The 16,157-nt window shown below is 45.4% G+C and overlaps 1 protein-coding gene across 1 annotated transcript in view; it reads right to left on the reverse strand.

Annotated features, from left to right (window-relative positions):
* Nucleotides 1–16,157, reverse strand: part of PIP4K2A (phosphatidylinositol-5-phosphate 4-kinase type 2 alpha) — a 153,897-nt gene that overhangs the window by 49,810 nt on the left and 87,930 nt on the right. Inside the window, exons 2-3 of the mRNA XM_036459930.2 lie at nucleotides 11,976–12,073; nucleotides 9,471–9,567 (exon numbers count right to left, since the gene is read on the reverse strand). Of these exons, the coding sequence (XP_036315823.1) occupies nucleotides 9,471–9,567; nucleotides 11,976–12,073 (195 nt within the window). The remainder of the gene's footprint in view (nucleotides 1–9,470; nucleotides 9,568–11,975; nucleotides 12,074–16,157) is intronic.

Here is a 16,157-nt window from a genome sequence, read left to right on the forward strand (position 1 = left end):
GGTATAATTCGCTCACATGCCTGAGAATAACTGGAGGTTTTCATTTTCATTTGGTCACTGGATTTTATCTTTAGAAGGCTGTCTCTCACTTTCTGTCTTTCCCTTGTGAAGACTGTGTAAACACTGCAATAAAACATGCTCTATTCACTGGCTACCCTTTTCTTCTACACATTTGATAGTCTCATATGATCAAGTATGTAATTCTTTAAATTCACATGCTCTGAATGGAAAAACTTTATCATAACTCTAAACCCTCAAGAAAAAGGTATCCAAGTCAATGGTGGGGGGAAAAGAAAGTTTCATATTGAATATAAATTAATCTTAAACTCTTACGCATTCTTCTTCCTAAAGGCTTTCCTGAGATATAATTTACATGCCATACAACCCACCCATTTAAAGTGTATAAATCAACAGCTTTTAGTATAATTACAAAGTTATACAGCCAGTACCACAGTGAATTTTAGAACATTTTGTCATCTCAAAAAAGAAACAAAACATTTGTTTTGTTCATGACAAAACAAATGAACAAAACAATACAGAAATGGCCGAATAGAAACAGAGAACAAACTGATGGTTGCCAAAGGGGAAAGGGTTGGGCAGATGGATGAAAAGGGTAATAAGAAGTACAAATGTGCAGTTATAAAATATATAAGCTATAGGGATGTACAGGGAATGTGTCAATATTGTAGTACCTTTGTACAGTGATAGATGGTTACTAGACTTATCAGAGTGATCACACTGTAAGGTATACCAATGCCAAATCACTATTCTGTATGCCTGAGAATAACATAATATTGTTTGTCAACTATACTTCAACAAAAAGGAAAAAAGAAAAAGAAAACTGGACCCATTAGCAGTCACTCCCATTCCTCCCCGCAGCCCCATAACTAGTAAACCACTACTTTCTGCCTTACACATATGGCCTATTCTGGACGTTTCATATACACGCAATCATACAGTGCTCAGGTATTTGAAATTGGACCAAACTTTCTTCTTGCAAGTCTCCTGACCCACTGTGACATGGGTGACATCGAGGGGTGTCCCTGCGAGTGTGGTGACATCGTGGTGCTCTCTACTCAACCCAGTGCGTGGGCACATACAGCCCCCAGATACGGCTTCTCAGGATGCGCCCAGGCTTGCTGGGGTGTTGGGGATGAAATAAACTGTTTGACAAAAAAAAACCTGAAGTCCTAGGGCAGAGCTATTAGATGAAGGGCAGTAAGAACATGACAATGAGTCCATTTTTGCCTATCCTGCCACTTGGTAAGTAAACTTATTTTTTCACCACTCCCACCTTCTACAGCCACACCCATTACAGATCTTACAATATGCCCTGTTTCAAACCTCAACAGCTCTGTCTGAACACTGTCGCCATGTCAGCCCTCAATGGGAAAGAAAGGAAACAATGAGAGATGAAGCTCCCTCTTCAATGGCCTTCCCGTGTGTATAATTGGAAGCTCATTGTCCTCTCCCCTGAGAAAGGGGCTAATGGTGCTATCCTTCTCCCCACGCCTCTGGAAGTCTGCTCTGAAGATGTTTGCATTTGCAGCGGGGCGTCCAGGATTAGGGAGACCCCCAGGAGGGTGGGGAAATTTAAAGGTCAATGTAATCAGCTCATTCTTACCACTACTTCCCATGCTGCAGCTCATAAAAATGTCACGACTTAGGAACCATAACGGTCCCCTGTACATTTTTTAAATACTCAAGCGTTTTTTGAATGGTTAATTATCTCGAACTACTCAGATACTGCTATATACATTTCTCTTTTTTTTCCATTTTAATATGAATGTGACTATCTGCCAAAAATCATGTATAAAAAAACTTTTTATTTTTAGTCAGCAGAAAGGCCACTTAAAACCAATGCTACCGTGCTCGACTGTATAAAGCCACCTTCTTAAAAAGGGACATGTCAGTATCGTGCGCAAGAACCTAGGCGGCAGGCATCTACTTGAGGTGACCTCATCACAGATTCCAAGGTTCACAGCGGAGGGCCTCCCTCGTGTCACAGGTGAGGAAATGGAGACCGACCAGGGCTACGGGACTGAGTTAAGTCACAGCCTCAGTCACTGAAGATCCCGGTTCAAACCAGCCTCCCAGCTCCCAGCTCCCAGGAAGACGTTCTTCTTCCTGACCGCGGCCACCGATTTCATGGACTTGGAATCTGGAAGCCAGTCGCTGCCCTGCTGACCACTCTGGAGTGTGATTCCACGCCTCACACCACGTGGCCGGGAGCCGAGCTGGGCGTGCGTTGGACATACTTTCTCTGAGTGAGCACAGATGGTCCTCTGACCCCGTCAGAGGGGTAAAGACCAACATGCTCACTTGAACGTTATCATCAAGAATTGATGAAATGCCCGCTGTGTTCAAAGGCCTGTGTTAAGCTCTTGGGGGATTTCAGAGAAAGCCTGGCTGTGACAACAGCACAGAAGGGCTTCCGTTGTGCAGGGGAGCAAGGCACAGCGATGTAACACTTATCAATAATGAAACCACCTAGAAAGAAGAACATAAAAGTGGGAGGCAGCGACCAGCAGAGCCAGAAGCGGAGTTGCAAGGACTTCACAGAGCACTGAGACCACCTTTACAAACCTCAGGTTGGTACTGGACGGAGGTCACAATGCCTGGCTCGGGCGTGTGATGAACAAATGTGGTATCTGAACAAAAAGTCGCTCCCTGTGCTAGCTCTTTGCTGAAAATCACAAGTCACAATCCAAAGTGGGTTCAGGGGCGGGAAATGCAGGCAAACAGAAAGTCTGTTCCATGTGGGATAGGAGCGGGGACAGACTGTGGAGGGGACAGGCATTGGTTAAACTTATAAGAAGGAGAAGCCCAGCTCTAGCTGGTTTGGCTCAATGGACAGAGCGTCTGCCTGCGAACTGAAAGGTCACAGGTTCAGTTCTGGTCAAGGGCACAGGCCTGGGCTGCAGGCTCAGTCCCCAATAGGAGGCGTGCAGGAGGCAGCTGGGCAATGATTATCTCTCATCATTGATATTTTTATCTCTTTCTCCCTCACCTTTCCTCTCTGAAATCAATACACACACACACACACACACACACACACACACACATATATATATATATTTTTTTAGAGAAGCCTGACTGGGTGGCTCAGTTGGTTGGCATGTTGTCCCATATACCAAAAGGTTGTGGGTTCGATCCCTGGTAGGGACCTGAACAGGAGGCAACCTATCAATATTTCTCTCACATGGATGTTTTGTGCGCTCTCTCCCTTCCTCCCCCTTCCTCTCTCAATAAAAGCATATTTTCAAGTGAGGATTAGAAAACAAAAGAGAGAAAGAAAAGAAAAACCTGATGGTGCTAATGGGTTGTGATAGCATTTTCCCAAAGGTCTATCAAGAGACTTGTCTAACCTTGGCTAGTGTGACTCAGTGGTTACAGTGTCCACCTACAACCTCGAGGGTTACAGGTTTGATTCCCAGTCAAGGGCACTTACCTGGGTTGCCCATCCCCCGTCTTCCCTCCTCCAGTGACCTGCTCTCTCAATGTCTCGCTCCAACACCTCTGGCTCCTGCCCTTTGCTCTGGTGACCCATCAGCCACCACTCCTGTCACTTTACTCTCTCCCTGTCTTGTGGAGATGCTCTCTGCTCGACTCTGTCAGCACCAAGTGTCTCTCTTCACTTGTTGGGGTAACACATAGCCTCCTAATTTCTGTATCTCTCTTCTATATATAACCACCTCAATTATGTGTTTATTATTGACTAGAGACCTAGTGTATGAATTGGTGCACTGGTAAGGTCCCTCTGGGTGGTTTGCAGGGACCTGGCTAAAACCCGCTGTCCAACGCTGCCTAGACCTCCTACCTGCTGCTCCTGTCATCCCTGCATGAGCCCTGCACCTGGTGTCCTCCCAAGGGGAGTGACCTCTGGGATCAGGCTGAAACTGGCTCTCCGACATCCCTTGAGGGGTCCCGAATTGTGAGAGGGTGCAGGCCAGGCTGAGGGACACCACTAGTGCACGATTGGGCCTGGGATCAGGCCCGGAGGGACAGCAAGAGGGCTCCAGGGCATGACCAGCCCATCTCACTCAGTCCCAATCGGCTGGACCCTAGTAGCAAGTTAACCTACCAGTCAGAGTGTCTGCCCTTGGTGGTCAGTGCATATCCTAGCAACTGGTTGACCAGCTGACTGACTGTCCCCTGGTGGTCAGTGCAGATCATAGTGAGTGGTTGAGCAGCCTTAGCATATCATTAGCATATTATGCTTTGATTGGGTGTTCAATTGTTCTGCTGCTTGGTTTATTTGCATTTTACCCTTTTATTATATAGTATTTCAGAGACTGATGAAGGGCAGGAGAGAGGAGGGGAGAGAGAACACAAATCATAACCTGTTTGTACTTCTATTCTACTACTTATTGTACTAGTTTCTAATCCTCACCCAAGGATATGTATATTGATTTTTAATTTTTATTTTTTTTAGAGAGAGGGGAAATGAGAGAGAGAGAGAGAGAGAGAGAGAGAGAGAGAGAGAGAGAGAGAGAGAGAGAGAGAGATATAGGTTGCCTCCTGCACACACTTCCATGGGGGATCGAACCCACAGCCAGCTGAGCCACATGGGCCAGGGCAGTAATGAGGAGTCTCGTTCAGGAGATGCAGTGGGGAAAAGTAAACCTGATATTATCCTCTACAAAGAATATGAAGGCTCCGTTTCCAGTGCATTTAGGTTTAATTCATCTCCATCTTGTATAACGTTTTGGGTTCTGGTGGGCATTCTCTCCCATAGTTCAAGAAACTTTAACTGAAGCCCCATTTAACTTCCTAGATCTTCCTATAAGGGGTTTGATTCTCTGAGAGGCAAGAAAGCAGATTTAAAAAAAAAATTTTTTTTAATTGATCTTTCATGGAGAGGAGGAAGGGAGAGAGATAGAGAGCTAGAAACGTTGATGAGAGAGAAACATTGACCAGCTGCTTCTTGCACACCACCTACTGGTGATGTGTCCACAACCAATGTACATGCCCTTTACCAAAATCGAACCTGGGACCTTTCAGTCTGCAGACCGACGCTCTACCGCTGAGCCAAACTGGCTTCGGCAGAAAGCAAATTTTCTTAAAAAACATTAATAGTCAGGATGTCTGGGTTTCTGTAAACCTTATTAGCATCTAATACGGAATCTGGCATATAAGAGTTAACAAAAAAGAAAAAGGAATTCCTTCACCCTTTCTTCCCTTCTGCATTTCCTACAACATCTAGCAGAGCCTGACAGGTAGTCCCACAAATAAACACGCACCGAGTTGATAACTGCATCAAATCCCCGAAGGGACTAGAGCTTACGGAGGCAATGGTGAGGGCAGACACAGCACCGAGGCAGCAGTAACAGTGGAGGCCTCCGTGGGAGCAGTCATTGGGAAAGATCTTATCTTAAAAGCATGGTGAGGGGGAGTCGCATTGGCCCAACAATGATCAGAAGAACACAATTCAACGTTGAGCATATTACAAACCAATGAAATAACTTCGTGAAGCACTAATAATTTGAACAAAGTTCTGAATCTGGAGCACTGAGCACATGCACACACACACACACACACACACACATGTTCACATATATATGTTGTGATATTGTTACTAATGATGAGTATTCTAGAACTGTTGCTTGAATTAGTCTCTAACAGCAAGAAAACAAAGTTTTCTTTTTAAAAGACAGGAAAGACGTCAAAGCCGGTGGAAAGATACACATGTTAATGGGGACAGCAAGAATGCTTTTTATTTATTTTTTTATTTTTTTTTTAAATCAATCTTTATTGTTCATATTGTTACAAAGGTTCCTCATTTCTTCCCCCCTCCACCAGGTTCCCACCCCACCCTCCGCCCCCTCCCCATCCCCCATTGTCCTCATTCATAGGTGCAGTTTATGTTCAGTCTCTTCCTCCCTCCCTTTCCCCGATAGTAAATCCCTTTTCAGATAGTAAATCAGTTACTTAGCATTTTCTCATATCAATAATACCACCACATGCCCAATGATACATTTCACACAAAAGACATTTCCAAATAGGTCAACCAGCCTCATCCAGGCCCCACCCATGGCACTCACAGATCAACACCCCAGCCCTATACTAACTCAACACATCCAGATCTAAGCCTTCATCACTTGATTCAGCAGACCCTCAAATTCCCACAAAAGTTTCCACCCATGTCTGAGAGGCAGCCTTGGGGCAGGGGCAGGCGAGGAGCAAGCTGTTCCGGGCCTGGCTGCTCCGGGCCTGGCCTCTGTTGCTCTGGTTCGTTCCACAACCAGCTGCTCTGGGTCTGGTCACCGCAGCTCCCGACCTAGTTGCTCTGGACCTGGCTGCTGCTGCTCTGGGCCTGGCCGCACCCGACCCGGCTGCTCTGGGCCCGGCTGCTCTGGGCACGGCCGCTCCGGGCCTGGCCGCTCCCAGCCTGGCAGCTGCTGCTCCGGGTCTGGCCGCACCAGACCCGGCTGCTCTGGGCTTTAAGTCCACTGATAAGAGGTCGATGAGGTAGGCTAATTACTAGGTGCTGCTTTTATCAAAATGATCAATAATGGCTCTTTCAGGCGCAGGAAAAAGGCATTCCCACACACAGACATTTATTCGTCAGCTTTACTAGGGAGGTCTGAACACTAAATGAACCGGATAAGGGAGCTCCTTGCGGCCACCTTTATTGAAAGCTGCTACCGGCAGCGCTTCAGAAAAACAAACTCGGCCAGGCAGAGGCAGCGGAAGCCTGGCCCCATCAGCAGCGCCGCCCAGAGGGGCTGAGACCCCAGGTCCCTGACCCCACTTTTCACACCAGATTGGGAATTTGGTCCTTCACGTGTCACCTGAGACCTGTTCCTAGGTGTGGCCACGATGAATGAGATGCCTGGCCCACAGTGAGGCCCAGTGCCAAGCAGCTGGGATGGTGGGCCCCTCTGGTCGCAGCCTAGTGCCTCTGTCGCCTTCACCCCTGCCCGGGCAGGGCCCTCGGACACACGGCCACAGCCAGTGTTGGCACAACCTCTTCCTTTTTGCCAGATCAAGTAGCCAGCAAAGTGTGTTGCGCCCTACTGCTGACAAATTTTTAAGAGGTGCAGATATTGAAAAAGGAACACAGGACTGGGGAGGGAACCAGTGTATCTCTGGTTTTACTAAAGATACTTTGAACACCCACCGTTGTTGTTGTTTTTTTCCTTAATAAAAATACAGCCGAAACCGGTTTGGCTCAGTGGATAGAATGCCGGCCTGAGGACTGAAGGGTCAAGGGTTCGATTTCAGTCAAGGGCATGTACCTTGGTTTCAGGCACATTCCCAGTAGGGGGCGTGCAGGAGGCAGCTGATCAATGTTTCTTTCTCATCCATGTTTCTAACTCTCTGTCTCTCTCCCTTCCTCTCTGTAAAAAATCAATAAAGTATAATAAAAAAAAAATACAGTTGCCAAAGAGAAAGCAGCAATTTAAATGCCAAAAGCACCAGGCACAGCCGAGGAAAGGAGTGGTGTTCAGATGATTAATTATCCTCACACTGGCTATCCTCTGCCCCCTCTCATTCTAAGAGCTTAACAGACTTTGCCAATTAGTTAGTGTGAATCACCCTCCGCTTGCCTAATTTGCCTTCAAAGTTTGTACTCAGCAATTTGCAGTTACTTAACTATCAGCTTATATGGTTTTGGTTTGTTTTGGGGTTTTTTGGGGGGTGGGGGAGGGAAGGGAAGAAAAATTGCTCATTCCTTAGTATTTCAGTAACTAAATCGGTAATTTTAGGAAATTTTAAAAAGTTACTTTTATCTGCTACAGTCAGAACTCAGGGTGTAATGGGCCCACTTTGGATCTCATTTAGCAGGACTGATTCGGAAAAGAAATATAAAGACTTCATTTTGGTAATGAATTAAGGAATCTAACAAGATCTTGTTGCTTAGGCCCTCAAAAGTTAGTTTCTGTGAAATGCGAGTATGACTGTTTTGTTTTGTTTTGTTTTTGTTTCTTATTAAAAAAAAGGAGGGGGCAAAGGGAGAACACACCTTCGAGTCCCATGGGAGAGCAGCCACCGGAGACCACGGTTACCAGCTGGCCACTCCTTTTTAAAGTGCTCGGCTTATTTTCAGATGGCCTCTCTAGATGTAGTAACAGTTCTTAAATAATGTGGAATTATTCCTTTTTATTTCATACAAACCCTTTTTACTATTCCAAATTTATTCTTTGAAAGTGACTTATTTTTTCAGCAGTAAATTTCAAGTCTAAGTTTGACCTAAGTTCTTTCTCTTAACACATGAAGGTCAAACCTGAGCGATGTTGGCTCCACTGAAGTTTTTCAAAGCAAACCAAGTGCCCACATCCTCCTGTCACCTCCCCTCGGCCCTCCAGGGCGCACCGAGCCTCTGCTCAGGACACCCAGCCCTGGGCCGCCTGCGCCTGTAAGCACTGCTTTTCCACAGCCCGGCAGCTGGAGCTCCTGGTGCTGAGTGAGCGAGTGAGAGAGAAAAGGGCAGGGCAGGGTGGGGAGGCCCACAAAGATTTAGGAAAATGCAGTACCGGTAACTCAATTCGAATTGCCTCAGAGGCCAGATTCTTCAAGGGCAAATACAGGGTAAGCTGTGCTAACTTGGAAGGTCATCCAGGGTGGCAATATGGCACTCAATGCAGGATACACTAGGCTTTCCCCGCTTAGGGCAAATGAGAGGAAGTGACTGCTAGACTTAAAGGATTTAAATAAGTCAGTCCGCTCACAGGACAACGAACAGACTGTCATAGAAGGCCAAGAAGTAACCCTTGCATCTCCTAACGTAGACTTCTGCTCCTGCAGAAAGTCCTTGGCTTTCCCGAATCCAGCTGGCACAGCGTTAGGACAGATGACCACGGGTCAGCAGATATGACAACACCCTGAGAGCCAGGCAAGGACGGGGAGAAGAGCAGCAGAGCGCTTTTGTGTGTGGGGGCACGAAGAGCGAAGGGCGTGTTCCCGAGCGCCATGCCCGGGACAAGCGGGCTCCTGATGGGGACAGTGGAGTGCGGGCACGGTGTCATGCTGCGGGCGGTGCTCCAAGTGTGGCCTCTGACAAGAATGCTATGGGCCAGAGGCAGCACTGGCCAAGGGGGAAAGCAGCGACTCAGCACAAACAAGAAAACATTTCTCAGTTCCCGAGCGGCCTCTACCCGTGTAGGAAATGCGAATCAATGCGCACATACACACATGCCCAGGCTGGCGACACATGTGATGGCAGAGATGAGGGGCTTCTGCTGGCAGGACCCCTTCCTCTGGAAACGAGAGCCTGTGTCAGACCCTCATGTGCCTGTTCTCTCCTCAAAGAATAATTTCCTTTCCTACCGACTACTGAAAATATATCATACAGGGCTTCCTAACTCAAAGAACCCTTTATGTCAGAAAAAAAAAATCATTGGACGTTAATATATAAACTAAAAGTTACTATTGTATAATTCCTTGTAATGATAAAAATTCAGTCCTATTTTACAGAGTGTGGAGCCACGAAGCCTATTTGAAGCAAAGTTACCAAAGCAACTCACCTGGAAGTCCTGGTCGTCGATCCCAAACCTCTCCCGCAGGTTTCGGAAGACCATCGGGCAGTATTCCTTAAACTTGAAATGGCTCGGCATGTTTTCTCTGAAACAGCGTGTGGTGAGAGAAAGCTCAGATACACAGAGTTAACCAGACTTGAATCTCCCACCAGCCAGTTCCATGAGCAGCCAAGGACGTGCCTAAAATTCCCCTCCTAAGAGGCTCTTCCCAGAACCACAGTGGACCCTGGAACAGCATGAGGTTAGGGGTGCTGACCCCCCCATACAGCTGAAAAATCACGTGTCACTTTTACTCCCCCAAAACTCAACAAATAGCCTTACTACCAATAACACAGTCAGTCAATTCACACATAGTTTATGTTTCATGTCTATTATATAGTGTATTTTTACACACAAAAAGTAAGCCAGAGAAAAGAAGATGTTATTAAAATTATAAGGAAGAGAAATACATTTGCAGTATGAACCTTATTTATTTATTTATTTATTATTTTTTATTGATTTTTCACAGAGAGGAAGGGAGAGAGATACAAAGCTAGAAACGTCGATGAGAGAGAGTCATCGATCAGCTGCCTCCTGCACGCCCCCAACTGGGGATGTACCCACAACCAAGGTACATGAATCGAACCTGGAACCTTTCAGTCTGCAGGCTAACACTCTATCCACTGAGCCAAGCCAGTTTCGGCCCATATTTATTTTTTTAATCTACATGTAAGCGCACCTGTTGTTCAAGGCTCAACAGTACAAGCCACAGTAAGACCGAGGGCCGAAGGTCAGACCGATAACATTTGTGTCCTCTCACCACCTAGGAGCACATGACCTCTATGACCTTTTAATCCTGACCACATGCTCCAGCTGCTTCCTCAAGGAAGAGGAGGCTGCCAAGGGGAGGGGCCACCCTACAGAACGTGGTGAAGAGAAAGCCAAGAATGTGGACAGAGGGAAGGGCCTCGAGCAAGCCACATCATCCTGTCAGTAGTGGATGCAAGCTTTCAAAACAAGACCTCTCTCACTCGCTGAATAACCTATCCTATATAATAAAAGGGTAATAGGCAAATTGACCTTAACAGTGGAACAACCGGTCGCTATGACATGCACTGACCACCAGGGGGCAGGCGTTCAATGCAGGAGCTGCCTCTTGGTGATCAGTGCACTTCCACAGGGGGAGCACTGCTCAGCCAGAAGTCAGCACTAAGCCTCTGTAACAGCACTAAGGATATCTGACTAACAGCTTAGGCCCAATCTCCCGGGGAGCGGGCCTAAGCCAGCAGGTGGACACCCCTCAAGGACTCCCAGACTGTGAGAGGTGCAGGCCGGGCTGAGGGACACCCCTCCCCTCGAGTGCACGAATTTTCATGCACTGGGCCTCTAGTTTTATATAAAGACCACAACTTAAATTCACATAGAAAATTCTCTCAAAGGTGAGCTCTAAACAGTATTATGGGAAGAATTGACCCCTGAGCTTCTCAGTAGCACAATGGCCCCAGGAAGAAATTTCAGAACTCATCTTTTGAGGAGGACTTAAAGTTTATACCACTCATTCAGAAAACTGGCTCTTTCTTTGTGTTCACACATTCCTCTGTTGTGGTACTCTGCACACCAACTTATAATATGTAATTTGTATATATGTCAGTTTCCAGCCACCCACCTGGCTGCCAGCCCCTTGAGGGAAGGGCTGTTTCTTATGAATTCGTGTAGCTCCAGCTCTCAGTGAACTGCCTAACATATAAGGGGCCCCAGAGTGACATCTAAAATGACATCCCACCTGGCCGATGTGGCTCAGTGGTTGAGCGTTCACCTATGAACCAGGGGGTTGATTCCTGGTAAGAGCACATACCCAGGTTGTGGGCTCAATCCCCAGTGTGGGGCATGCACGAGACAGCAGATCAATGATTCTCTCTCATCATTGATATTTCTATCTTCCTCTCCCTCTCTGTTCCTATCTGGAATCAATAAAAATATATTAAAAAAAATAAAAATAAACATAAAATAAAATGACATTCCAATGAAGGAGAAATAGTCTCAATACCCAACATGCTGTCCAATTATGTTCTATAAAAATGCACCTTAATTCTTTATTGTTCATTGAAGTCATCATTTCCGTTCATAAAGTAATCATTGTGAGGGTTTTGTGTAAGATAGCTGAAAAATAGCTAAAAAAAAAAAAAAAAAAAAAAAAAAAAAAAAAAAAAAAAAAAAAAAAAAAAAAAAAAAAATCCAAGCAATTTACAGCTTGAAACATCTGAAGTGTAATGAGAATATCACTTTTAACATATAAGCTATTCATAGAGAACAATATGCCATATGGCAAAAGGATATTACCCAAGAGGCCTGCTGTTGCTTTTGTGAAAATGACAGATGGTTCTGTTTATCACAGGATTAACTTCATCAGAAAAACTTTACACCCACCCATTGAAAAATGTGATTATAGAATTCACAGAAATCATACTCCTGGCAGCCAACATCGGTTCTAGGAAAGTTCGTGCTTGTACTTACTTGTTAAAAAGGTGATTGTCCACCTTTATCTTTGAATAGGCTTTGAAGTCATCTGGCATCAACATAACAGGGATTTGAACATGGCTCAGTTCATTGATCTGGAAAAACATAAAGTAAACGGTACAGGTTACTACTAACTGGTGGGAAGCGTGTGAAACTTTCAGCTCCCCCCCTGGATGGGGAGGTGGGCACCGCAGCAGACTCAGCGCGATACAAACTCCCGAACAACAAGAGCCGAGGAGCCCCCGGGCGGGGGAAGGCATTGCCGTGCCAGACGGGTGGGGGCCCGGAGCCGGGGGACAGAAGCGCCTGCCCTCTGGGTCCTTCTGGGTCTTGCCCTCCGCAGCGCTTCATCTGGGTTCTTTTTAACGTGCTTCATGACAAACTGGTAAATGTAAGGAAACGTTCTCCAGGAGCTGCCCTGGCAAATGGAACCTGAGGAGACAGCCTTGGGAACATTCCATAGACAGCCAGTCGGTGAGGAGCACAAGTGACCACCTGCCCTTGCAGTTGGCCTCTGAAGAGGGAGCAGGCTATGGGACGAGTCCTGAACCTGGGGGATCTGATGCTGTCCTTAGGTAGACAGGATCAGAGTGGAGGGCACCGCTTCCTGGTGTTAGGAAAATTACACATGAAAGACAGACGGAGCTCTGGCCGTTGGTTGGAGTGTGACCTGTACACCGCAAGGCTGCAGGTTCATCCGGTCAGGGCACATACCCAAGGTGCAGGTTCAATGTCTGGTAGTGTGCATGCAGGAGACAACTGGTCAATGTATCTCTCTCACATTGATGTTTCTCTTGCTCTCTCTCCTTTGCCTTCCCTCCCTTTCTAAAATAAAAAAATAAAAAAGGATACATAGACAGTGCATGTGCATTCATCAAATCAAAACCATCTTTCAAAAAAAATAAAAAAACAAAATGATAAAATGTTCAATTAGCCAGAAAGATAAAATTCATATTTTATAAGTACCTAATTAGCTTGAAAGTAAAAAGCAAAAACTCTTCAGACCTCCGGGATAATGGACAATCCATTGTTAAAGAGAAAGATTTGAATATGCTTTGATAGTTCAAATAGACCAAAAAAAAAATTGAATATTATTCATTCAGTATTTACTACACACCTATTACTGTCAAGTGTTTATCTAGTTGCTTTGGATAGGTTGTTGAGCAAAATACATTAATGTGCCTATCCTCCTAGAACTTATATTGTAGCAGGGAGAGTCAGAAAATAAAACAATAAAATTAGTAAATTACAGTGTGGGTAGTAAATTATCTACGATGTTAGAAATACATATATATCCTATTTAATTTAAAAAAAAATAGTAATATGCAAATTAACCATCACTCTGCTACACCCACCAGCCAATCAGGAGTGGGTATGTAAATTAACCCAACCAAGATGGCTGCAGCCACGGAGAGAGCAAGAGGGAGGCTTGGGTTTTCCTGGCAATGAAGGAAGCCAAGCTTTCTGCGCATGCTGGCCGACCCAGGCTTCCACTTAAGGTTACAAAGTTTCAATTATAGAACATAAATAAATCCCAACAGAAATGGCTGCTGCCACAGATCTAACAGAAGGCTTGGCTCTGCTCCAGGCTACAAAGTTTCAATTGTAGAAGGTAAATAAGTTCCAGATACGAGGGCCTCTGCTTGGGTCACCGGGGGGGACATGGCCAGCCTGCAAACAACCACAAACCCCTCACCTAGGCCACTCCACGCCCCAAGGGAACCCCCACCCTGATCCAGGACACCCTCAGGCAAACCAGCTGGCCCCCACCCATGCACCAGGCCACTATCCTATCTAATAAAGGTAATATGCAGATTGACCATCACTCCAACACACAAGATGGCTGCCCCCATGTGATCAAAGATCCTGCCCCCATGTGGACACAAGATGGCCACCTCAAGATGGGAGGGACCAAGCCTACAAGGGAGGGCAGTTGAGGGCAAAACAGGCTGGCAGGGGAGCAGTTAGGCATCAATCAGGCTGGCAGGAGAGTGATTTGGGGGTGATCAAGTTGGCAGGCAGAAGTGGTTAGAGGCAATCAGGAAGGCAGGCAAGTGAGCAGTTGGGAGACAGTAGTCCTGGGTTATCAAAGGGATGTCCAACTACCCTAGGATCGGGCCTAAACTGGCAGTCAGACATCCCTCAAGGGGTCCCAGATTGGATAGGGTGCATGCTGAGCTGAGGAACACCCCCTCCATGCACAAATATCATGCACTGGGCCTCTAGTGTGTGTGTGTGTGTGTGTGTGTGTGTGTGTGTGTGTGTGTGTGTGTGTATTGTGGGCCAAGGTTTGAAAGAGATAAGGGATTGAGTGTTCCAGTGCAAATGTTCTGGAGATGTGCATGGTATGCTTGGGAAAAGGGGACCAGCCTGGCTTTAGCAGATTACGTGTGGAATAGGAAGAACTGAGATTAGAGAAGTAAAGAGAAGCTGGGCCTATAGAACTCTGGAGATCACTGAAAGGACTCTGGCTTTTACTCTAGGCGGATGCAATGTTCTGGGTGGTAGAGTGATGACATCACTTAACTAACTTAGGTTTCAAAGGACCACTGTACTGGGTGGGGAGAGTTTGGGGTGGTGAAGCACAAGTGCAGAAGTAGCCATAACAACAGTCTGCTTTGACTAGAGTGACCACATATTTTGAAAGCAGAGCAGCATGATTTCCAGTGGTCCTCAGTGTGTTGTGGGAGAAAGACAGGAGCCAAGTCCTGCTCAGAGGCTTTGGCCTGAGCAATCAGAGGGAGCTGCCATCAACCCAGACGGGGGACTCCTCAGTCTTCATTTTTATGCTTTTGATTTTTAAAACCTGTTCTGAAAATTAAGTACTTTAATAATATTGTTTAAACTATGAAGACAAGAAAAAACCTATGTGCAAGCCACCACATTTTCTAAAAGAAATATTATGTTAACATTTATTATAGTAATATAGTTTAATAGAATACACATACTAATTAGTATATAATTATGTTCTACTGAGCTCTGCACAAATACTCAAACCTTATGATGGAATTCAAACCCCATTTCCTGACCTGCCTTGACTTTCACATTTTTACACATCAGCTGAGAATCCAACTTTCTGAAGATACCATATAAGGAAAGCAGCACAATTTACGTTGAAATTGTGAACTCCCTCCAGCTAGTGGTTTGCATCTGTCCATGTTGCCATTGAAATTTTAAAATATCCCATGGCACTCCTCTGAATTTGCTGCAATGCCCTAGGGCACTTCCCACAATTTGGGAAGCACAGATATAAACAGTAGCAGATACTTAAAACACCAAATGATATAATCTAATTATGAGCTAAAGTAATCAGAATAATACCTTAAAATTCATTGTATTAGATTATAACCTATAACCACTTTATAATGACCCAAACAACCTTAATTACGGCCATCAGTTAATCCTTACCTCATAAAAACTGATCCATATCACCTTTTCATGCAAGTGATTTTCTTGGGATAATTCTGTACCAGACGCATTTGTATAAGGCCAACTCACAATTCTCCTATCAAATTAATGTGATAACTTAACCAGACATCACATTTAGCTTGTTCTATATTAATTAAAATTTCCTTCGTTTTGTGCTGAGTAAAAATGCCACTCAACAACCTCTAGACTAATTTAAAATCATATAATCTCTCCTATTCAGTTGAATCAAGTATCTTACAATATTAAACAACTAGAGGTCCAGTGCACAAAATTGTGCAATGGGTGGGGAGGGGCCCTCAGCCCAGCCTGCGCCTTCTCGCAGTCTGGGCGCCTTTGGGGAATGTCTGACTAATGGCTTAAGTCCACTCTCCACAGGGAGTGGGCCTAAGCCAGCAGTCGGATATCATGAGCTCTGCCCACTGCTGCCTCGCTCACCAGCCATGAGCCTGGCTTCTGGCTGAGTGGCGCTCCCCCTGTGGGAGTGCACTGACCACTAGGGGGCAGCTCCTGCATTGAGCATCTGCCCCCTGGTGGTTAGTGTATGTCATAGCGACCAGTCATTCCACCATTAAGATCAATTTGCATATTAGCCTTTTATTATATTGAATTATCAGAGTACATATGTAAAAAATTTAAATTTACATCTTTATACTAGCACTGGAATATCAAAGTTTAAAAAGAGAGAATCAGAACTAAAGGTCAAGTCTTGTGACAATAAGAACAATTAGAATGAAACTGATGCCAATCAAT

This window comes from Pipistrellus kuhlii, unplaced genomic scaffold, assembly GCF_014108245.1.
Source record: "Pipistrellus kuhlii isolate mPipKuh1 unplaced genomic scaffold, mPipKuh1.p scaffold_m20_p_1, whole genome shotgun sequence".
In the NCBI taxonomy this organism is placed as follows: Eukaryota; Metazoa; Chordata; class Mammalia; order Chiroptera; family Vespertilionidae; genus Pipistrellus; species Pipistrellus kuhlii.